The sequence below is a fragment of the Parus major genome, chromosome 2 (assembly GCF_001522545.3).
Source record: "Parus major isolate Abel chromosome 2, Parus_major1.1, whole genome shotgun sequence".
Taxonomy (NCBI): Eukaryota; Metazoa; Chordata; class Aves; order Passeriformes; family Paridae; genus Parus; species Parus major.
The window spans coordinates 143,362,857-143,387,460 of NC_031769.1; the positions used below are offsets into that span (position 1 = coordinate 143,362,857).

The window sequence follows — 24,604 nt, forward strand, 5'->3', positions numbered from 1 at the left end:
TTTTGTAAATAACACACAATAATATGCTGAGTTGTACAATTTCTGACTTCCATGGTTGGTATGGGTCACTTCCACACTACTCTGACCCTTGTGCTGAGAGAGACTTGTGAGCTTGGACCACCTTCACATCCATCTGTCCTCACCACAGGAGGAGCAGCTCCAGCCCAGCTCGACTTACATGGGGACTGCCAGTGAGGGTAAGAGGGGGCCCAGGGCCAAAATCTGGTCCAAATCTGGTCTAAATGTCACACTTACAGCCAAGCAGCTCAACTGCAGATGGGACTGGGCATGTGGCACGCACCTAGGGGCCTGGATTTGGGATTTGGTACCACCTTCTACAGTGATCTGGTAGCTACAGGCTACCTTCAAAGTGCTGAGCCCTCTGAATTGCTTTCAAAGTGTCACAGACAGCTTCCCAGTTTCAAAGGAAACTTCTGGTGATGAAAGTATTGGCACATTTTCCTCAGAGAGCATTCAAAATGCATGACTCAGGTGCCAAGCAGCTCTGCTGCTGCCTTAAAAATCAGTGCAGCTGCCCCAACTTCCTCAGCACACGTGTTGGGTGGGGATGCCCCTTTGTTCACTGGCTGAAAACAGATTTTTAAGCCACATATTACATTTTTCCTACAAACATAATGAATTTAAACTAGTATTTTATTTTAGATACGCTAGTAACATGGCCCCAAGATCTGAGCTTTCTTCCAAAGAAAAGGCAAAAACCCTCCAACATTATAAGACAAGATAAAAGTTTTCATAACATGACAGTTTATGAACAATGTGCTACAGAGAAGATTGCCAGGAAACTCTGAACCTAAATTTACTTATCACAACTTCAATCCATCAACCTCAACATCTGAGTTTAGAACAGCAGGCTCTAATCTCCTATTTTTTATACTTTCTGACCTCCAAGAACAACGCATTCACCCCTTAGAACAAAACAAGAAAATGATAAATAAATGCTGTGCTTCGTTACAGCATATAATTCTTGCCATGTTTCCTTACATATAGGTTACTAAATTTAGTGAGAACATCACAGCTTTTGTGTCATGGTAAAACAATGGAAAACTTGCAGGTGAACAAGCTCAGGGAAAGAAAATATAAACAGAAAGGAATGTATTTCATAACAGCAGGTGCCACACTGCAAAAACTCCCATGGTCCCTGAGCATAAGGGAAGGCAGAGGAGGAGACAGGAGGTGAGAGACAGGAGGGGTGAAAGGGAGAAAAGGGAGGGAGGGAGGAATTTCTAACAAAATGTTCACAGCATGAAGTGTTATTAATGCCCAGATCCTCCCTGAAAGTAGAAGATTCCAATTCAACTTTAAGTCACCAAAAGTACAGAACAGCTGCAGGGGTACAGGCAGGAGGAGAATTTGGGCCATTATTTGCTACCTGATTAAAATAATGGACAGTTTGTGTATATTTAAGCAAATGAGAAGCAGGGAGCAGTCCTGACAACATCCCCCTTGTTTCCATGAACAAAGAAACAGCCAGGTACATTTTCAGGGGCTTTCTCTGGAGCAGCCCTGCCCCGTGCAGCAAGAGGAGCCACTGCAGGGATGGTGGCACTGACCTTCTCTCCCCTGCTCCTCCCCACCTGCACAGGTGGTAGCACTAAATCCACTATACACAAACAGTTTCATTCAGAGCAAGCAGGAATATTTCCTTCTAAAGGTCACATCCTACCAGGCTGAAAGTGTTCAAACTATATATTCTCCAAATAAACCATGAAGCAGCCTGGCAGCTATGAGAAGAGCTGTAAGCAAGGGAAACCACCCCATTCTTTGGTGCCAAATGTCCCTTTGTCTCCAATACTGGTCATTAATCTCTGAAATGAGTCCTCAGTGTCCTGGTAGGAGGGATACTAATGCTGCAGGACTGTTTGGGTGAACAGCACTTATGCACATCTACAGCAACACGGCTCAGTTTGGTGGCCAGGCAAGGGCTCTGCCTGCTTTTAGGGCAGCACATCACATGGGTCTCCCCAGGACAGGGGAGTCACAGCCGTGTAATAGAGCTCCAGTGCATCCCAGAGCCTCAGCTACAGCTCAGCAGAACTGCCACACTGTCTGAAATCAGCTCCTGAGAGTGCACCCAGTCATTCCCCCGACCCAAAAAGAGGTTTGAGCAATCTCAGGTTTCCTCATACCTCCTTTTTATGTACAAATACAGCAAAAAGTTACAAATTACTGAGTTGGCAAAGCACACAAGAGTGAAACATGGCCATGAGCAATGTTTTCTTAAAGACTGGCTGAAATCTCAGAATTGCTTTGAAGATGAGCCTAAAAATGAACAGCAAAAAGGGAGTTGCCCTCAGGATGCACCTGGGAATTATTTACTGAAGAAATGACACCATCTCAGAAAAGCTTACCCAAAGCAACATGTACATAAGGAATCAGCTGCAATGAGGAGGTAAGGCCACATCATGCCTGGGGTTTACCCAAAATCATCTTTCAGTGGAGTCAGGGCACTTTCTCCATCTCCTACACATTAGAGCAAAGTCTTTCAGAAAGTAAAAACTTCCAATACAGAATGCAGTTATGGGGGACATCAAAATATTTCACACAACCTGCTTGAAGATTGAAAAAGTCTAGAAATCTTAGAAGATTTATTTTTACCATCTGAAAAAAAAATTGCTTTGATTTTGTATTCTGAAGTGGTATATTCACTTTGAACTTGATCTGAATAAAAAAAAAAAAAAAAAGAAAAAGAATGAAAACACTAAAACATGGTTAGACAGCCCTGAAAATTAATGAACAGCTTTTGTTTGGGATGGGGAGACTTTCAGCTGTTCTGAAAGTCTGTTTTTTCATTTTGCTGAAAAAGAAACAAACTTCCTCTGAAAGAATCTGTTCCAGGTCGAGCTGAATTTTTAATGCACTGGTGAGACCACGACTCGAGTGCTGTGTCCAGTTCTGGGCCCCTCACTTCAAGAAAGACACTGAGGTGCTGGAGCAAGTCCAGAGAAGACAACAAAGCTGGTGAAGGGTCTGGAGCACAGGTCCTATGAGGTGACTGAGGCTGAGGGAGCTGGGGCTGTTCAGCCTGGAGAAAAGGCTCAGGAGCATCCTTGTCACTCTCTACAACCACCTGAAAGGAGGTTGTGGCCTTGTGGGGGTCAGTCTCTTCTCCCAGGGAACTGGTGACAGGACGAGAGGACACAGTCTAAAACTATGGTTGGGGAGACTTAAGTTGGACATTAGAAGAAATTTCTTCATAGAAAGGGTAATTAGACATTGGAATGGGCTGCCCAGGGAGGTGGTGGAGCGACCACCCCTGGAGGTGTTTAAGGAAAGACTGGATGTAGCACCTGGTTCCCTGGTCTGGTTGACCATGTGGTGTTCAGTCACAGCTTGGACTTGATAATCTCAGAGGTCCTTTCCAACCTAATTGATTCTATAAATCGAGGAAGCACTGCTTCCTTTCTTTTTTTTTTCTGTTTCACTACAAGAAAGGACATTACATATTCAGACTTCTGTACCAAGCTTCTTCCCAAGCTTTTTCTTCTTTTTATTATATATTTTCCTAAGAGAGAATGCATTCAAACCTCATGTTTAAATCAGTGAGTTCTGAGTGCAGAATGCAGAGTGGCTTTTCTCATGGTGTCCATGAGTAACCTCATCCTCTCATTACTGAGCTCATTCTGGGGAATGTCCACTCCTTTGAAAACTGCCAGTTGTTAGATCAGCCCATCTCCCTGGTGAAACCTCAAGCCAGGGCAAGGGCAAAGACCTGAGCTTGCCTTCTTCCCCTCTCAAGGCTCCAGCAAAGTCCAGACAAAACACATGGAGACCAGATGGAAAAGTGTCTGGAAGCTGCAAGAAAAGCCACAAGCAATGGGAATTCAAAGTCATGGCCAAGGGGAAGGTGAAAAGATACAGCACCTGCAGTACTTGAGTCATTGCAAAAAGGAGGGCCTCATCATAAAACAATGATATCATTTACACACCAATTAAAGATGACAGAGTTCAGTGGCATTTATTTTTCAGTACTAAATACAACACCCAGTGGAGTGAGAAGTGATAAATCCAATACAGCCTCATCTCCACAGCACTTGACATCCCCTCCAAAACCCAAATGTCCCCACTGCAACAGTGGGTGCCTGTTGGAGAGGCCCCCTCAGGGTGCCAGAGAAGCCCTGAAAGCCCAGAATTCAACAACAAGGGTTTTGCTGCTGCAAGACATTAAGCTGCAGGCTGTTGTGTGTTCAAAGAAAGGCACAGGGGACTATTTCTCCGGAAAAGGGGGAAAACAAGTGCAATGAAACTGCGATTTCACTGGGGTTGTTGCAGCAGAACCTGCACTTTAGCACCTCGTTAGCACAGCCATGAGTAAATCAAACAACTGATGTTTTGTTTCAAGAGAACACAAAAGGGGCTTTTGTTAGGCAAAACGACAGGACACATCTTTTTCCCTTCCGTGATTTGTGAACAAGGCATCAGCTTGCTTTCATGATCAGGCTTCAAGATGTAGCTGGGCCACCCTGCTCAAGGACACACTTGGGGCTGTTCCCAGTGACCCACCGCCACCCATGAGCTTCCCAAATCTGTTTTACACCATCAGCCACAACAGAGAATGTTCTCATACACAAGGAACTAATAATTTCCCATTTAATCCTGCTAAGTATTTATGTATCTTATGTTAAGGAAAGCCCCGGGGAAATGACACACTTCGAAATTACTTTGATTATCTGCCTTAATGAATGGCAAAAAGCCCATCTGAAGCAGAAACAGAGGGGTTAGGAAGCATGGTCTTTGGAAGAGAAGGGAGAGGATGACAGTGTTGACATTTGGAAATTCTGGTTCACCTAACTGTGTCAGGGACTTCTGTAGCTCAGAGCAAGTGAATGTGCACTCCAAGCACTCCGAGCTAAACAGCAGCACAAACACCCACTTCCTTCCACCTCTGCCTCTTCAGCTGAGACAGCAAATGCCTTGGGCAGAAAACATCTCTTTCTATGTGCTTGGCATCCCTGGAAGCCTGACACCACCACCATCACCCAAAGCCCAGGCTGTATCCACACCCCTCACTTACCAGCCACCACCTGTAGCTGTCTTCTGGGATCAAGGCATTTTGTGAGGTCAGGAAAGGTTGCATAGTTGAGTTAAATCTCTGATCGAACCAGAGGGAATGTCCCAGCTCTGAAATGCACGTGTGACAGCTGCAAGGTCTCCTGGGGTACCTGAAGAGTTTTTGGACGTGCTCTGAAAACTGCACCACGAGATGTCTGGGGTCCCAGGTGGTCGTGGTCACCTGGTGCGTGTAGTTCAGCAGAAACGACGTCACCGTGATGAGCAAAAAGGCAAAGGTGAACATTTTCACATTCCTCCTCCTTACCACGACCATCTTTGCCCCTTGGGCTCTGCCCCACCGCCGGCCAAAAACGCAGGCTCCAACGTAAGGCAGAAAGGAGAGGCTGCAGCAGGCAGTCAGCACTGGCTGACCACACTGACCCCACTACAGCCAGCCGTAAGGGAGGAGCTTCATCTTCCCCAAACAGGCCTGAAAAAGGACAAGCTGGGTATTTCCTTTCACCTTCTCACAGTGCTTCAAAGTTCCTTCCACCTCTCTGTCCTGTTGATAACCTCTCCTGATGAGGGTTTGCTGAAGACAGACCCTTGTCTTTCTGAGTACAGAAATTAAAACTCAGCTTTTGTGTGTGAGACCAAGCCATACATTAAAACAAGCAAATTGTAGAAACTGTATTCTTTTTCTTGGAATTTAGTTCCTGAAGGATGGGATCATATAGGGTTGTACATTCCATCAGAGGGACATGCTCTGATATCTGCTTAAGCCATGGAGAGAAGTTTGCAACCTAGAGACACACAGACAAAAAAAGAAATAAAAATAGTCAGGTTTTTTTGTTTTGTTTTTTTTTTTCCATTCCTCCCTAAGTTCTCTGCTTTTCCCCTCCCCATCCAGAACTTCTGAACAGGTCAGAGCCCTGGAAACAGCAGTCCTGGCTTAAGCTCTGCTCTGGTATTTGCAGACTGAGGAGTGTGAGGGTGAAATTTTGGAATGGGCAGAGCATCGACCTGTGGACATTGAGTCTCTTTGTATTGAATCAGCCTCCTGTCTCTGCTCTGGCCTTATTTGAATTACAGTTTGTTGCTATTTGAATGACAATGACTCACCTCCCTCCTTCAGGCTGACCTTGATAGCCACAAGAGCAAAGTATTCATAACTCAGAGCAGCTGAACAGCAAGCACCCGGCAAAGGAGGGAGGAGCAGCATAGGGAAGAAGATGAATCAGTTCTTTCCTCTTTCTTTCCCCAGACAGCTTAATTTCTTAAGGATTGGGATTGGATTTGTGATTAGAGAAAGCCAAGCAAAAACAGCTCATAATGTCCTGGGACAAACAGGGGAAATCAAAGTATAAATGGCCTTTGTTTGACATGGAAAATTGCTCTTTTTTCTGTCAAGGAAAGGTAGGTGATAGCTGCTTGACCCCAGCCTAGGCAGAGAGGCACAGAGCTGCTTTGGAGATACAGAGGGACCCAGAGCTTCTCTCCCTTCCCCTCCTGGTGTTCCCTGCCTGGCAGCAGTGATTTAAACAAGTTTTTAAAAGTCATAAAATGAATCCCTTCATCCCACAGTGTTTTGTGGGAATGCCATTGTGGGACAGGCTTTGTTTTGTGTGAAGAAAAACATGTTGTTTATAAAACTTCAGATGTTTACCAAAAGTCCCAAAAGTGCCATTGCTTAAATAACACTCTTTGTTTTGTTGTTCTTTGGGTTTTTTTTTTTTCCCAAAAAGGTAGGAAAAATATCAGAGAAGCAACCATGTCAGAATATGTGCAATTTATGAACAAGTGAAAACCCAGCTAGAGAAGCCTCATTCACCGTTCAGCTGAAGGCTTCAGACCAGCAAAGAGCCAGCAAAACTGCAATTGTTACCATGAAACCTCATCATTTTAACCCATTTTGTGCATGGCATGGATGTAGGACCCTTCATCTCCCAAATGTGCTGTTTATCCAGACAGGAGGGAAGTGCAGCTGCAGCATCCCCAGCTTTCCTGCTGGCTCCTCTCCTGGGGATCTGCGAGGAGCTTTTCCACTTTTCCAAGGGCTTTGACACAGCACCTTGGAAACAGCTTGGATTTTAAAGGTGGTGTGTAAATATTTACAGAGTCCCATACAGTCAGTTCCAAAAACAGGAGACTCAGGCCTCGGTTTTAAGCCTTTGCCCCAGGTTTCTCCTCCTCAGCACATGATGGGCAGCATGTGCCCTTCAATTAGCTGCTGTTTGCCAAATGCCTCGAGATTTATTTTAAGTCTGGCCCCTCCACATGCATTTATAGCAGCTCAAGGGCTGACAAGTGGGTCAGGCTGGATAACAAAGGGCTTTATTAACCCCATCTGCTTGGGCTCCTTGCACCAGTAAATCAGGGAACCATCCTGCATCCACTTTAGTGTTGCAGAGGGAAGTTTTCACACTAAGCAGAAATCTTTTGAAGTATTCCAGGGTAAAATTCAGGAATCCCAGCCTTAGAGACGCGATGGGGATGCTGCCACTGTGCCTTGGGGGTCAGAAAGGGAGCTCAGGAGAACAGCCCCAGCACACAGCCCCATCCGCGCCAGCTGCGCCCTGCACTGCACAACAGCCCCAAACACATTTGCTTTCCTAGCCTGGATGTGAGTTTAAACAAAAATACAGCCTCTAACAACCCTGAAAACATGCCGAATCCCAGAAGCAAATTGATTTTCCATTTATGGAGTGGATAATTCAGGAGCTGTAATGCTGGCAGGTCAACCCCCCACTGCTGTCTGTGCTGGGCCAAATCAGTATTTGTAAACACAGCTCCTGCTCTTCTGTTACATTTTTAAGAGGAGAAGGGAGAGGGATTATCCAGCCTTTCTTGGAAAAGCCTATAAAATGGAGTATTGTTGATAAAACTGTTCTGCCCTCCAAAACAAGCACCCATTTCACCAGATTTATTTATTTATTGTAACTCAGCTAAGGTTAAATTTGTATTTATAACTCAGGGAGGAAAAAACCCAAACCAGTGTTTACACAGTGGGATAAAATGTCTTCACATTCCTAATCATCCTGTCTTTTTTAGCATGTGATGGAAAGGTGAAAAACCAGATTTCATAAGGCCCTTTTCCCTTGTGGATATGAAGACAGGATACTCTATTTTAATTCTTACTGTTTACAGTTTCCTCTGAATGTTCATGCTTCCTATATGGCCTGAGGAAAAGGACGACTGAAATGAATGCAAAATCTTTTTTTTTTTTTTTTTTTCAGTTCAGTGTGACTTGGAGTTTTTTGGTTTTTTTCTGTTTTTGTTTTCTTTCTTTCTTAGAACACCTGGCAGATCCAACCCAGACATCACTACTTTTATTCTTCACAGCATCTTGTACCACATCTCAGATTATCCCTGTGTCTGTCTCGCCCCCTCTGCTCACACAAGATGCATAAATCTTTGCAAAAGTGTTTCCATAGGATTCACCAAGGTGCTGGGAAGTGGAAGGTCAGGGATTGCTGTAGGAAACCATGCAGGGATGTCAACCCCAGCTGTTGGGAATGTTTCACTTCTGGACACTACTTGTGATAGTTAAATTAAGCCATTACAAGTTAGAAGCATGATAGCAGCCACAGCCCTTATCACCATCCCTGGCATGCCCTCGGCATTAACACCTCTGTGAACAGGCCATTTTGGCCTCAGACCCAGAAACAACTTCTGGGGACTTAAGGTAGGGAGATTTAGTGCCCAGCCCTCTCCCAGCTACAGTCCCCTGAGAGATAAGCAGAGCTTAACAGTGCCTGCCTGCAGCTGTGCCTGTGTGCAGAGATCCCAGCTCAGCCCCTGCAGGCAGCAGGTTAAGCTACCTTAAGTGATTGGGTGCTTAAGGTCTTATTTCTGGTCCGGATTTTGTCTGCTACCTTCCCACTCCCCCCTCCTTCAACCCATGTCATTGTCCCCATGTAAGGCACCTTTGTGCTCCCTGGGACAGTTTATTTATGCTGGTAATACCCAGCGATGTGCAGTGCAGGGAAAATGCAAAGGGTCATGTCCCAGGAGGACCAGGGAGGCAGGATCAGAAGAGACAAGTTCCTCCAAACTCTGTCCTGAGTGGGTCAAGGGTGATCAAATGGTCATAATGAGAGTCGAGCTTAATCTTCTGTCTACATTTTACCCTGTGAAAGATACCAGGATCAATCAATTGTAATTGCCGTCATTGTCTGTCCGTTTTAGAAAGAAGGAACAAGGAGAGAGGTGGGGTTTTTTGTTTGTTTTAGATTTTGGGTTTTTTTTCTTCTCCTCCAAGGTAGATTTTATTTGCATTGTAAACTCACAATCTGAAGAATATCCCTGGTCCCTTGCCAATCTGGTAATTAACAAAGATAAAAACACATTGGGGTACAATGGACTAATATAAAGCAATCCTCAAGACCTTAAGGAAATATTTTTTTTACAAATCCACTTACAAATGCAATGTATTCTCACTGCACTCACCAGGTTCTCTGACAAAAGCTCACCTGCACACCCAGAAAAGAGCACAGAAAGAAAAGGGGAACCTAAATAAGGCCCTGCTGGAGCTGCTCCCAGGCCCACCCCAGGAGCCATCAGCTGCACCAGCCCAAAGGAGCCGGGGACACAAGGGCAGGAGGGACCCTGAGACAAGACCTCAAAGAAGGGACACCCTGCCTGCCTCCCTCCAGGGCTGGCCCAGCACAGCCTCAGCCTCAGACATGAAACCCACCCAGGTGAGCCAGCTCTGCCTTTGGGACTGAGATATGTTGCTACCTTGGACATGGGACAGCTTATGGGGTGCAGGGGAAGGGCATTTGGGCATTACAGAAGATTTTTGTGGTCAGCCAAACAATATTAGCACAATGGTTAATTTTTTTTGATTTCTTTTAATGGATGGGCCTTAGACAAATTGTGTGAAGAAAATAATAGTGAAAAAGCATTGAAAAAGAAATCACCATACTCATCCCCCAACACTGTAAATGTCCCAGTACATTGGTGTTTGGCCCTTCCTTGATGCCTACTTTCCTAACAAAGAGGTGTTTTGTACCAGCACCACATTGAGGAGATCTCTGTTAGCTTGTGTTGGATTCTTCAGGATCCAGCTTTTCTGGTCTGTAATTCACTCTAAAACCCGTGTGTGAAACCCACTCTCTAGTTTGAAACTGGCAGCATTTTCCAGACACAGCATTCCAGGCAGAAGAGCACAAAGGCAACAGGGAACAGCAGCATCCTGGCACAGAGACATTGCCACTGTTCCATGCAGGGCTTGAACAGCTCAAAGGTCCCAAAATCCTTTAGACTCCAAACTCACACATCCACCTGCCCTGTCGGAATCTGGGAAAGGACAGTGTGACCTGTGCAGCTCTTTCCTGACTGATGGTGGCCATCACACAACCCTTGGACATCCCACAGAATTTTACAGCTGGAAACTCTACACTTGAAGGAGTAGGTTCAAGATTTGCTGCAATTTTGACTTCAAGAGAATGTGCTGCGCTAGAAAGGCCTCAGCAATAGAACTGAAAATGCCCATTTTCAGAAGCACAGCTCAGATTCCTGCCCTGTAAAACCTACAGAGATTAAGTAGTTTCTCAGCTAAGCCACTGACAGCTATATTGTTATAAATTTGGCAACACTGACAGTATGTCCCTAAGCATCCTTTCTGCCATTTGAGGACTTTTTTCCTGTCCACACTACTTGGGAGTAACTATTCAAGCAACCCTTGGTCTCAAAGCCCTGGCCTGGGAGGTTAAATCTTGCCTTACTGTACCCACAAGGGCCCAAAGCAGCCGTGAAAGATCTCGTTCTAGGGAAACAAAAAGCACATCCCTGGAAAAACACACATAAATTCACACCCCAGGTCTGTGCTAGGCCTGGAAAGAAACAATGGAGGAAACTGTTTAGCTCCAAACCACAGGCTTGTCTGCCCTACCCTGGCTCATCACTGCCTACCTCCCCCTGACTGGGGCTGGCTGACATTTAGAAAGAAACACTTCATTGGTCTGACACCTCACCAGAGACCTCTGAGCTTCTGCTACGTGAGACAGAATGTGAATTACAGGACAGCCTGGCAGACAGAGCTGAGCACGGGGAGGGAGCGTGAAATTACCCAGATGATGTTGGGACCCCCGTCAGACCTCTGGTCCATGTCCTCCAGCTCCAGCAGATCAGTCTCACCATGCATTGAAGGCCTCATGGAGACATGACAGGGTGCTGCTTGTGCCCCAGCACAGCCTCTGCCACTTCAGTTCGATGCTGTGGCAGGCAAAGGTGAGCCCTGCCTTTATAGGGCACCAAAAGCCACCACATGACACAATTTTTGAAAAGCACAAGCTGCCACATCCCTTTCCCTTCATCCATCCATCCATCCATCCATCCATCCATCCATCCATCCATCCATCCATCCATTTATTCCTTAATTACATTATGGATTCTATATAGTGTGGAAGTATTCAAGGCCAGTGTGACTGGGGCAGCCAGGTCTAGTGCAAGGTGTCCCTGCCCACAGCAGAGGGGGGTTGGAACAGATGATCTCTGAAGTCCCCCCCCAACACAAACCATTCTATGATTAATTCAAATCATCTTGTGCTTTGTCTCTCAGAGCTCATTGGCTCCTTTCTTCTGTCCATCAGTATATCCTCACAGAGATGGAATGTGTGCTGCTCTCTTGTGTACCCACAGACAGAAAGGCAGACCCAAGTCTCACCTGCCATTTAATCAGGGGGAAAATGATCTGTAACTCTTCTGTCCCATCACTGACCATGCTGAGAGGCATAAATATCTTTGATTGCCAGTGTCAAATGGCATCACAGCACTGAAATCCAGCAAGGTACTTGGTATATTGTTCTCAGATTTATTAAAACGTTCACTCCAAGCAACTCAAACTAATCAGATCTGCCTGGAAAACAAAAGCATTCAGGAACATTTAAGCCATGAGAGAAAGCAGCTTCAGAATGATTTGAATGCAGCAACTCCTCCGTGCTTCTTGAATGTGAAGCCAGCTATTGGGCAGTGTTTCATCCATCACAGTGAACAGAAGAAAAACTGGAGATGGTTTATGGAGCGTAACCTGTGCAGCATTTTAGGTGCCAGTGATCTGAAAAAAATCATTACCCAATTTGTGCCTTATCAGTGAGCAGTTTGGCAGCAGGCTGGGGCTGGCCAGGGCAACAGGGAATTTCCCTGGTACTGTGACACAGCCTGCCCTGCCTGCATGAGTAACAGGTCTGCGTGGTCAGGGTAACCAAGCACCTTTTTGTGCAAGATGTTATGGGAGCAACAGAAACTTGGGTGAGGAATTTTCATTCTGTTGCCTCAGAATAAGTATTTATCTTAGCAGACTTTATCAGGTTTATTGCTGAGTGGTCTGGAAATGAAAACTCCCTTGCAGTGTTTGAAGAAAGGGCTGGAGGTTCTGGCTTGGAAAAGGTCACGAGTCTGCCCTTATCCTTGTGTGCAGAGAACTGCCATCCCACCTCCCACCGTGGTGAAGACATTTCTTCATCCACCACATCCTCCTCCCTTGCATTCCAAGAGTTCACTCCTGCAAAGGCTGGAGACTCACAGTGTTAACACCCAGGATTAATTGTGCTGTCCTCCATGGGCTACACTCTGTACTCATGACTTCAGGCCAAGTGGGAAATTTTAATTTGAATGGGACTGCAAATGCCATGAAGGATTATATGGCTCCAAAATCTCCTTCATGAGGTTCAACGAGGGCAACCCCAGGCATCAACACAGGCAAGGGGACAAAAACACTGAGAGCAGATCTGAGAAGAAGGACCTCTCCTATGAAGAACAGGCTGAGAGAGCTGGGTTTGTTTAGCCTGGAAAAGAGAAGCATCTGGGAAACCTCAGAGCAGTTTCACAGTGCTTAAAGGGGGCATAAGAAGTGTAGGGAGACACTCTTTAGTAGAGCCTGTAGTGACAAGATAAGGTAAAATTATTTTAAACTAAAATATGGTAGATTTATATTAGATACAAGGTAGAATTTTCTACAGTGAGAGTGATGGAACACTGGAACAGGTTTCCCAGACACTTCTCTTTTCCAGGTTTTCTAGTTGAAAATGTCCCTGCCCAAAGCAGAAAGGCCACGTTGGACAAGATGATCTTTAAGGGTCCTTTCCAACCCAAACTCCAATTCTATGACTCTGATTCTGTGATTCTAAGAATTAAAAATGCTTATGATCACTCTATTATCCCAATAAAATTTCCTCCTATTTGATAAATGCCATGTCCCCTACCATCATCTCTTCACACAGCACATGACTTCCAGCCTTGTGAGAGGTGTGAAACTGGGCTTGGGGTGAGAGGAGAGGGTGGGGAGAGCCCAGCTCCCTCCACTTGTGGCACCAGCTCTGCAAGGATGACATTCACCTGGGTATCACTTATCATTCGAAAACACATGAATGTCTGGGACCGTGGAGATAAACTCATGATCGATTTATTTCCACTGGGAACTATCATGTGAGTAAGTCACCATTTATATAATGGCCTTTTGTTACTGCAGCCAGGCTTGCTGTCATGCCAGGTTCAGTGAAGAAAAGCACACTGGTAATGCACCACAGCTTGCCAGTGGGAGCTTGGTCTAAAGTTTTCCAGGTCATTACGGTGCCAAGGGAGCACTCAGCCTCATCTTCATACCAGGAAACAACCATGAGATAAACTGGGAGAGGCCAGGGAAAAGGCCTGAATTTGTTGGTGAATTCAAACTTAACACGCGGCTCCACTGCTGACCTGTTTATGATCCATTCCCCTGGCTTAATCCTCAATTCAAATATTTTCAGGACAAAACAGGAGCACTGGAATGACACAACTGTCCAGCCAAGTCGTGAACAGCAGCATTCATGGCCAAGAGGCTGGAGTCTGCCAGGTCAGCCAGGGATGTGTTGAAAAACAACAGTGGAAAAATAAGCTGCTGGTCAGAACGCCTTCCACAGCCTCTGTCTTGCTAGAAAGTGATTTTGGAGGAGCTCTACCTCTTTACACACACTCCATTAATCAGAAAATGGCACCTTTGCTTCCCTGGTTGTACTTCATTTTCTTTTATATATTCCAAATCCCCTTTCCCACAGACACATTGATGTTTTAAATCGCAAATATGTTGTTACAAGTTCTTAAAAAATACTCTTTTCTTTCCTTATGCTGTAGTTTGCAATGTTGGACAGACACATAGGTTTAACCTGATGGATGAGAGCTTTTCTGTGGTGGGCCAATATTCACCATGGGTTGGGATTTTTTTGGGCTGCATGCCAAGAGTCCAAAGCTGGGACAATGAAAAGAATAACTCTGTGGTGAAAATCCTAAACTAAAATTCACTCACTCACTTAAATTTATTCACTCTATCTCTGTGAATTGGTCTACTTCAAAGAGTTCTTTAAAGACATCCAAGCAGACAACTGGAGACATAAAAATTGCTGTTTGATTCCTGTTGACAAACTTTGATAGCAAAGTCCATGGTGGACAGACTGCCCTTGTGCTTCCACATCCTTCCCATGCGTCCCCATTACGTGATTACTGGGCTGTGATCAAAGCTCTGCTACCCTTTGCTTGGAAGAGTTATCAAAGGGATTTCCAGGACACCTATGTGTGCTTGAACCTAGAAGAATTTTTAAGTGGTTCATGATAGGACAAGTCTAGAACTGGAGCTGGTAAGGTGTTTCTCAAGCACAATTTATTTTTATTTCTGTCTTGTTTCAAATCAGTTTGTCAAAATTAAATCTATTTTTCATCTTGATTTGCTGCATTAAGAAATTTTCAAAAAGAAGCATCTTTGACATTTTAAATGAAGAAATCTACTTTTCATTTTGTGAAAGATTTTCTGGAAAACGTGTAATTTTGGTAATTAAAGGAAAGCAAAACATTTAGAAATTAAAAAAAACCCCAAACAAAAACACCACCACCCTCCAAATACAAAGCACTCCTTTTACTCCTCATAAGAGAAAGGAAAAAAAAAATCACCTCTAATTTTTGGTTTTAGCTTTATGTTGGGATGACTATGGATTGCTTTTAAAGTCTTGCTGATTCACTAAAGACAATAAGAAAACTACTTTAATGTAATTCAAGCACACAGTGACTAATTAAATAGTGGCAGTAGAAACAGATGCAAATTAAAACTACTGAAAAGTAAATCCTGTAGCTGCATTTGTTTTAATTTTACAGGATTACAAGTGAGGATATAGGATTATTTCAGACTGTAGAATGCTCTGAACCAAAGGTGTGTACTGGGTTGACCCTGTCTGGATGCCAGGTGCCCATGCTGGACATGGGGGCAGCTTCTGGAAGCTTCTCACAGAAGCCAACCCTGTAGCCTCAACCCCAATCCCACTACCAAAACCTGTCCATGCAATCCCAATATAAAATGGAACCCAAACACAGGTGTTTTGCTACACCATCTGTGAATACCCAGCTCAGAAATATTCACCCATCTATTCCTTGGTTAAAGCTGTAGGGAAATGCATGTGGCTATAAATACAGTTGTTCGTGACTTCAAAGAATGTGTTGTGAGGAACATTAATTTCTGATATTAAGAAAGTGATGAATGCACTGCAGGGAACCTCATGGCATTACCTGAATGCCAAGAAGGATTAGATGGTAATGATGATAATATTGATGATATTGTCAATAATCCCAAAACTCTAGGAAAATCCAGGAAAAATGTTTCTGTGCCCAAGTGAGCACCTCTGACTCTTTTTGCTGGGATTCCTGCCCTGAAGCAATACCAAGCAGTTGCTGGCACTGTGGGGTTGTTAACTGGAGCTCAGCTGATGGGATCCTCGTTAAACCAACAGCGTTTCTCTCACAATCGATGGCTCCATCTGACACAGCACTGCATTAAACATTTATTCATTGGGCAGGCTGAGTTCACTCTGGGGAAGATTTAATGACACCACAGAGATTTTCTCATTCATTAACCTGGGATTTACATTTAGTCTTTATGGTGCTACAAAGGTGTTAAACTACCCACAATTAAATTCAGAAGTGTTTTAGCATCTGTGCATAGTCTGGACCTGGCACCCACTGCAAACCTTGCAAGAACAAAATAATACTTCCAAGTTTTTCATCTTCTGTGCACACTATGATAATTTTGGCAGTCACAGAAAGTTTACAAGAAGTCTATAAATGATACAATAAAATATATTAGAGATATAAGTAACACATTTGATAATTAATATACTGTGTTACAAGCCAGAATGACAAAGCCATTAGGCAACCACTTTAAGTGATTGATCATTTATGTCCTCATAATAGGTGTACTTGACCTATTTGGATCCAACTGCATGCACTGTGTGCTCCTGCTACCAGCCCAGGCATCCCCCAGCCTCCATGTGTGAGGTTCCCATTCCAGCTTTTGCCTTGCATCTGGAACAGAGGAGACAGTCAAGGAAGAAATGAATGATTCAGGCTGCCTTTTTTCCAGAGGACTGCTAGATCTCAGGTTGTCTCACACTGATGGATACAAGCAGCTGCCCAGAGCAGACCACATGAATTTGGCCCTTCAGCACACCACTGGTGGAAGCTTTGCTCTGAGCTATGTGGGAGCCTGGCTACAGAAAAAACAAAGGGTTTTAGTGAAGAAGAAATATTGTCTACTTCTCTGGACTTTTTAAAGTGTTTTTTGAGAAACAAAGATTAGCATACATCAAAGTGGCACACAAAAAGCTTCCCATAATCCTGAATATGAAAATATGTCAAGAGCTGCATGCAAAATGGATTTGCATACATCAGAGCTACACATACAGCACTCAGCTGGGCATCCTGAACTGCATCAAAAATGGTAATACTGAGGTTTTGGATGCTGATAATTGAATGCAGGAGAAACACACACAGACATGAACACAACTATGGCATCTTTTCCACTTATCTTACTTAGGTGGCTAAAACACAAACAGGGAGTCTGCTAAGGTAGCCAGCAATCATTGAATATTTAATGGCTTCCTTGTTCAAAGAGAAATTCAAAGTATCACTTAGCCATACAGAAATAATTAGCAGAGGAAGATTCAATTAATTTAGGACCTAAATTTTCAATTCTAAAATGGTATAATTGATTTTGTAAAAGGAGAAATTTTAACACAAGAAAGTGGTGACCAATTCAATATTGTTTTGGTCTTGCCTTCTGCAGTGCTGCCAGCATGCTACCTAGAAATCAAGGTGTAGCAGGCTAGATGCTGTGGAAACATCAGCCTGAATTTACCCTTTTACCTGTGACAAAGAATGGCAGAGGGGAGGGAGATCTCTGTCCTTTGGGCTCCTGATTGTTGAGTCAGGATGGGGAAGCCCTGGCTGCTGACTTTTCCCCAGTAGTACTTTCCAGCATCTTCCCAGATAGTGACACATTAGAAAACCAACAACTTTTTGTGCTTAAACAAAAGACAAACACCAGTCCAGCATGGGCTGGTTTGGTGCATGTCAGAAACTTCAGCTTCACCCTCAGTGTTACTGTCCTGAAGTGACTGTAAGAGCCCTTTGTCAGCACAAAACCCACAGTAGGGCAACATCTAAAGCGAAATTCTGTCTTTGGGTTCAAGATCACAGTTCCCATTCAAACACTGAGAACAGGATCCCACACTCACTGCAATATCCTTTCCCCACCTAAATCATCCCTCTATTTTCAGTGGGACAGGGAAGCTTCTTTTTGGGATTGCAAGGTTTTGTGCATATGAGTATTGTGATGAATGTGGGATCCTGCTCTCACTCAGATGAAAAATTGGTAACTTTTAAAATGGAGTTTATGAAAATGTCACCACTTGCTCTAGAAAAAAAGCTCCTGGCAAGTTTAATGGGCACACTGTTAAAAACAATCCCCAGTGACCACAGGCAGCAGTGCCCTGGGGCTTTGGGTTTTCCCTTAAATGAGCCACCAATTTGTGTCCAAAAAAAAAAGTGGCAGCTACAAGATTTTTATTTGTGTTTTGTTTTTATTAAGGAAAGGAAAAAGAAACTTTTAATTAAAATCTCTCTAAGATTTGCAAGGAAATGTAAACCACAAAACTCTGGGAAATGCGCTGTTCTGCTTGGCTTGGTTTAAAACAGGGTAATATGAGTTTTTAATCTTTTTCTAGTATGCCTCTCTTGCTCAAAAATAAGAAGTGAATGCTGAAAAATAATGACTGCATCCAAAGGGAAGTCATTACAAACAGAACTTAGACATTCCCAGAGGAGAACTGACCTATGACTTCTTATGGAGGAGATGCATGGGCTGAAGGGCACCATTGTTTTTAATTTCCTCTAAAATGAGATGTGATTTCTCATCCCCAGAAGTGTTGTCACACTCAGCTACAGGGGGATGATCCAGTACTTGGTAATTGCTGGGGAGTTTCCACCCTTAGGAAAATGGAATGGATACCAGGGGTTCCTGTCCCTCACTGGATTGCTAGATCTTTGAAGTTTCCAAGTTTCCAGCTCCCAGCATCACTGCTGCCAAGACATTTCCAAACTTGCAGCTGATGGAAATTGTTCTCATTTTGCAGCCTCCTGTATTTCTTGCTTCTGAATTTCATTGCCCCTGCTCTGGTTTATGTGCATGGCAGATTTGGTGCATCTCTCATTCCCTCAGTGAGGAAAGTGCGAGGGTGAGGCTCACAGTGACAGCACACGGCAGATGCAGGCAAAGTGATCCTCCCTGAACTCTACAAATATCTGCAGTCATTTCTGCTCATGGAGCTACCAGCCAAGGACCAGACTGCTCACCCCTCAGAGCCACTCGGAGAGGGGCAGTTCCTGGCTGACACCCAAAACTGAGATGGTTTGGCTTTAATCCTGGATTTGTTCATAGACTCATGGGAGGCTCAGCTGGGTGAGGCGCTGAGAGGTTTCCTCCCATGCAAAGGCAGTACCAACCAGTCACACATAACTAATAGATGACTTTGTAACTTCTTCCCCACAAACAACCAGTATAGGAAGTTCTCTTGCCTCTCTCGTTATCAGTACCAGATCATAAGACAGCAGCAAAAAATGTGCTTCCCCAAACTCTTAATTAACAGTCTTAAAGGACTGAAAGAAAAAACTGAAAGAAGCCCAGCCTTCAGATTAAACACTGTGCTGCAATCCTCTTGGTCCTGAATACAAACCAAACTCTTTGGGATCACCTCAGAGCATCCCTCTGCAGAGTCAACGAGCTGAAGCTGCACCCTGGCTTGTACAGCAGAATCACAGAACCACTCAGGCTGGAAAAGACCTCTGAGATCACAGAGCCCAACAGTTAACCCAGCACTGTCAAGCCATCATTAAACCATGTCCCCAGGTGCCACATCCATATGTTGTTTGAACATTTTCAGGGATGGTGATTTCCTTACTTCTCTAGGCAGCCTTTGTGGTGAAGAAGTTTTTCTTAATATCCAATCTAAACACGCCTCTAAACGTGCCCTAGCACAGTGAGGCTGTTCCTTCTCATTCCATCTCTTGTTACTTGAGCAAAGAGACTGAACTCCAGCAGGTTACTGCCTCCTTTCAGGGAGTTGCAGAGAAAGTCTACCCTCAGCCTCCTTTTTTCTTGTCTAAATGAACCCAGAAGGAAATGCCCCCCTGATTTTACATACAGGCAGCCTGGGAAATAAGCTCAACCTTATTTAAATGACTGTGCTGGGAAAGCCAGGGGAAGTCCTGGGATGGCATTGTCCAGGCAGTCATGGTGGGAGGAGCAGGTAGAGTGGGCAGACTGCACACAGACATCTGTACAGAGACAGCAGGAGCCACCTGCACTTCAGAGAGACTGATTTTGCTCTCAGGCACCTACCAAAGTGGCAAAAGGGTATTTCTGTAACTTCCCTTCCTTCATGCTCACCTTTTTACTCCAAGGTAATGGAAGAAACAGGAGAAGGTACTCGGAAAGAGGATTTGTCTGGATTAGCAGGGAGCAGGAAGGGTCTGGGAGCAGGTTTACTGACCTGCTGACAGGGCTTACTGTTGGAATTAACCTTTATATGGGTCATGATGCTGCCTGCAAGGAGGGTGGGAGGCACACAGGAACGTCCAAACTTCTGCTGGTCTGAAATAACCAACTTCTCTCTGAGACAAAACCCCTCTTCTATAGTAAAGGATAAAAAATGAGAGAGACATTGCCCTTCTTCCTCCCCATAGCTTTTATTAGAATCATGGAATTATTTGGGTTCAAAAGGACCTTTAAAGCTCACCTAGTCCAACTCCACTGCAAGAAGCAGGGACATCTTCAGCAAGATCAGCTTCCTCAGAGCCCCATCCAACCTAACCCCGAATGTTTCCAGGGAGGGGGCATCTACAACCTCTCTCAACAACCTCTGCCAGTGTTTCACCACCCTCCTCATAAACATTTCTTCCTTATAACTAGTCTGAACCTAAACACCTTTAGCTTAAAACCATTACCCCTTGTCCCATTCCTGCAGGCCCTTGGATGGTTTTGGTGCCTTCGCCAACCCAAAAAAGTAGGGCTGGGTCTGCAATAGCATCCATGGGGTGAAGCACGATTTAATGCTCAACTTGTTCAACACAAGCAGAATGAAAACAGGATTAGCTTTCAGAAACAACTTTACAAAATCCACAGAGGTGAGCTGCACATTTGGTGGCCAAGCTCCCCAGCACTGTCACAGCAGACAGAGCAAATGAAGAAGTCTTTGAAGCCCCACCAGTGACACTGGGCAAGAATAAACCTCCTTTATGTCCAGATGCCTGTCAGCAACATTCCCCCTGTGCAAGATGGGGTTCCTGTGGGTGATACCTGCCCCAAGCCCAGACAATACAGCTCTGTGAAAGCACATGTTGTCCTGTCCCCAGGCTATCCAGTCCTGGTGTGCAAAGCCTTTGGTTTGGCAGGAGTTGCAGGTTACTTCAAGTTGGCCAGACATCCTTGGATGAGTGAGAAATACCAAGCTAATTAAGAAATGAAATTAGAGCTGTCTTCCTGATTAGCAAGCAAATAAAGAAAATCCCTAATTGTGCTAGACAAAAAAAAATAATAAAAAAAGCCAGACTTTAAGTGACAAAATTCAGGTTGCATTTGTGGCTGTGCAATGACAAACAAGTAACAGCCAAAGCACTCATTGCTTCCATTTGAGGTACTCCACATGAGATGTTTGAGCTATGAGTTTCCACAGATGCTGAGAATCCACACCTCACCATTTTCCACAACTTTTGCCACTCAATGCCCCCAGGAAGGCAGACCAGAATCCTTCAGGTTTGGTTTGCTACTCCTCAGACTGAATCACACAGCTCACCCCTGTTTTCAGCAACATCCAGCTTTGCTCTGACAGCATCTCTTGCCACATTCATGCACAGACATCACAGCCCTCTCAGCTGACACAGGGCTTCCTTACTGTTTTCAAAGCTCTTTGGGAAGGTGTCACAGAAATGGACTGATCACCTCTGTTTTTATTTCCTGACCCACTGAGGTTCACTTGCTGTGGGAGGAGAACCCCATGGAGGCAAAGCTGGCACAAGACAAGTGGGTTATTCAACCCCCATGGCAACTGTTCATGACAAGCCCTTTCTTTAACCCCTCCAAAAATACCACCATACACAAGGTATGCTGTTGCCAGCTCTGCTTTGCAGATGTGGAAGGGGTGAGTGAACCTGCAAGCACCCATTTTATTCTTGCCTTTGCAGAGCTTGAGGCAGAAATGTAATATCCATCCCTGGGTCCCAACTCTGCTCCTAACTCCACTTCTTCCCTTTGCCACAGCTGCTCAGCATTGTGAAGGTAAATCATTGGGAATTGGAAGCTGGTGCAGTAGCAGACACGATACACGTTACTCTGCAGCCCCTTCACACCTCCAACCTGCAGCTTTTTCAGGGCTGTGTTTCAGCCTCTGAACACTTGTTAGGCAGCAATCCCTGCCAGGGGTAAAAATTAGTTTAAGATGGAGTTGGCTGCTGTTCCCATCACTCCTTGCCAAGTCTGATGCCTTCCTCAGCAGATTTCCTGGCATAGCTGGACTGGAGGAGAAGCACAGCTGTACAAGGGCTACTGGTAAGGGCCATTTAGTTTTCAAATGCATGGGTAGATATCTTAGCACTAAGCAGGTAATGAGAGAGTCAAACCATAAAAATACATTCCAAGGCTTCCTTGGTCCAGTTCACATCCTTGTGCATGTGCTTGTGGCAAGTGGAGATGTATGGGAAGTGCTGTGCCCCACGGGCACTGCTGGCAGTGCAAACCTGCAGGCACAGCTCTCACTCCTCACAGCAATGGAGTTTGGGGATCCACCCCAGACCCTGGGTGCCCCCATGCCCAGCTGCATCCCCCTGCCACTTCCAAAGGCCCTCATTTTGCAGTGGTTACAGTGGTTCCTGCTGTAGATCTTTCCCATTCCCACACACCTTCACTGACACCAGCAGAGCTGCTGATTTAAATCACTGTCCCCTGCCCCCCACACAACGTTCTCCATATATACAAACTCCAGAGTTAAGGGGTTGCACGATGCTTTTTATAATTTTACCACCAACTCAGTTTTTAAGAGCCTTTTCTTCCACTGTTGTGGACAAGATTAGCCTCTGCAATTTGATTGTGCTGCTATGGCAGTAATAAGAAAAAAAAGTAATTTCTTTTTCTTAAAAAAGGAAAAAAAAATCAATAATTGGCATTCCTGTGTAAGGTCTCTGACATTAATTATAAATAAATGTTAGACCTACTAAAATAAGAAAGTGAATTTATGGAGGCAGGCTGCGTGCTGCTGCTGAAGCCTGTGCGGCTGCTGCGATACAGATGCAAAATATAAAGTCTTGAGCACTGCAGTTTGTATTTTATTGCCTCAGAAAATAAATGTGTAAATAGCAATAAAATGCACAATTATTTAGCACAAAGCCAAAAGACTCTGCAGCATTTATAGGCTGATGGATGGCTTGCCTGCCTGCTCTAATTTTCCATAAAACAAGGAAGACAAGGATGGAGGAAAACAAACAATGGTTGCTGTCACCATGATTAGCTGCGAGGCGCCAGGTGAGAGCAGCCGGTCTCTGGAGAGGGGAACACTGAGCTGCTTCAGCTGCCTTTTGCTTCAGGAATTGAGGCCAGATTGCAGCTCTGCTTGGCAAGGGCAGCTGAGCAGGGAGGCTGTTCCCAGGCTCCGGGTGTGCCCCATCCCTGAAGAATGGAGCAGGCGCTTGGGGTGGGGTGAGGGCTCAGTGCCTGCAGTGGGAGGAGGGGGTTTCAGGCAGCCCTGCCATGGACTGCTTTCTGGACAATAAAAAAAGACATCTGACCCTGATAATCCGAGAGGTCTTTTCCAACCTTAATGCCTCTGTGATTCCATGAAAATCTTGCTGGTGCAAAATCAGTGTCAGGGATGTCACCCATGACATGCTGAGGCAAGGAGAGCCTTAAAAATAACTGTGGGGGGAAAGTGAAAGTCCTTCAACGTCATGTTAAAAAACAAGGAGCAGGGGGCAGCATTTGAAACTCTTCATGGGATAAAGAAAGCTGCAGACAGAGAGCAACCAGCTGGTTCCCTGGCAGAGATTCCGTGACCCATGGCGATGCCTGCGAAGGAGCCACAGGGCTCCATGCTGGGCCCTGGCAGCAGGAGCTGGTTTGCCTGGCACCAGTCACCACAGTTATCTGCTGCCTCCACCTGCTTCTAGAAGACACCATGCTATTGTCACCCACCCTATTCAAGAGCATTTGAGTGTGACACGGGAACATATTACCAACTCGTTTCTTGGTTGTTTTCCTCTAGCTATGTACGTCCATACAAGCCCAAATTTCACATACTGCCTTTCCCTGGGTCAGAGAAACCACATGCAGCTATTCACATTTGCACAACCCCTTTTAAGCCACTGAGGTTGCAAAGACATGAATCTGGGTGCTTAGTGTGATATTAACAGCAGGCTGCTCGTGCAGAGAGCAGTAGTCCTACACAGGGTAATGTAAGTGTCCTTGTGATGATGGAGCAGGTGAATGGAGATGTTTAAGCTGTTGGGTCACTGCCCATGAGCACCCAGGGTAAGAGCCAGGATGTGCAATTCCAGCCCATCTCTGAGACAGAAGCCTCAGGCTCACGCTTTCAATGCACACTGCTAATTTTGGAGTTCAATTCTTCCCCTGAGTGATCACAGTGCAGAGACTCCCACCACTGGAAATGTGGGGAGCCACATAAGATAGCCACCCAAAGTAATGTGTCTGCTACTCACTGTGCTGGGTTGACCCTGGCTGGATGCCAGGTGCCCACCAAAGCCACTCTGTCACTCCCCTCCTAAGCTGGACATGGGAGAAAAATACAATGAAAAACTTGTGGGCTGAGATAAGGGCAGAGAGAGATCACTCACTAGTTACCATCACAGGCAAAACAGACTGAGACTGGGAAACAGAACAGTACAATGAGAAATAAAACCAAATCTTAAAACATCTTCCCCCCATTCCTCCCTTATTCTGAGATTCAATTTCACTCCTGATTTCTCTTCCTACTACCCCACCAGCAGCAGGGAGACAGGGAATGTGGGCTGTGTTCACTACGTCTTATCTCTGCTGCTCCCTCCTCCTCAGGGATCCAAACCTCCACAGGCTTCTCCAACGTGAGTCCTTCCCATGGGCTGCAGTTCTGCATGAACTGCCCCAGCATGGGACCCTTCCACAGGGTACAATCCTCCAGGACCTCAGTGCCTGCAGAGATGCTGCTCTCACATGCTCCCTCCACTCTGCCTGCTGCTCAGAACTTTTCCCCTT

At 45.1% G+C, this 24,604-nt stretch overlaps 1 protein-coding gene across 3 annotated transcripts in view; it reads right to left on the bottom strand.

Moving 5' to 3' along the window:
• Positions 1 to 24,604, bottom strand: part of ST3GAL1 (ST3 beta-galactoside alpha-2,3-sialyltransferase 1) — a 74,176-nt gene that overhangs the window by 16,824 nt on the left and 32,748 nt on the right. For 2 of the 3 annotated variants that reach the window (XM_015619598.2, XM_015619596.2), the window contains one exon: positions 5,033 to 5,813. In XM_015619598.2, coding sequence (XP_015475084.1) covers positions 5,033 to 5,344 — 312 coding nt within the window. In that variant the 5' untranslated portion in view covers positions 5,345 to 5,813. Of the gene's footprint in view, positions 1 to 5,032; positions 5,814 to 11,680; positions 12,125 to 24,604 lie in introns of those variants that run through there. The other variant, XM_033512461.1, reaches the window with a different exon arrangement.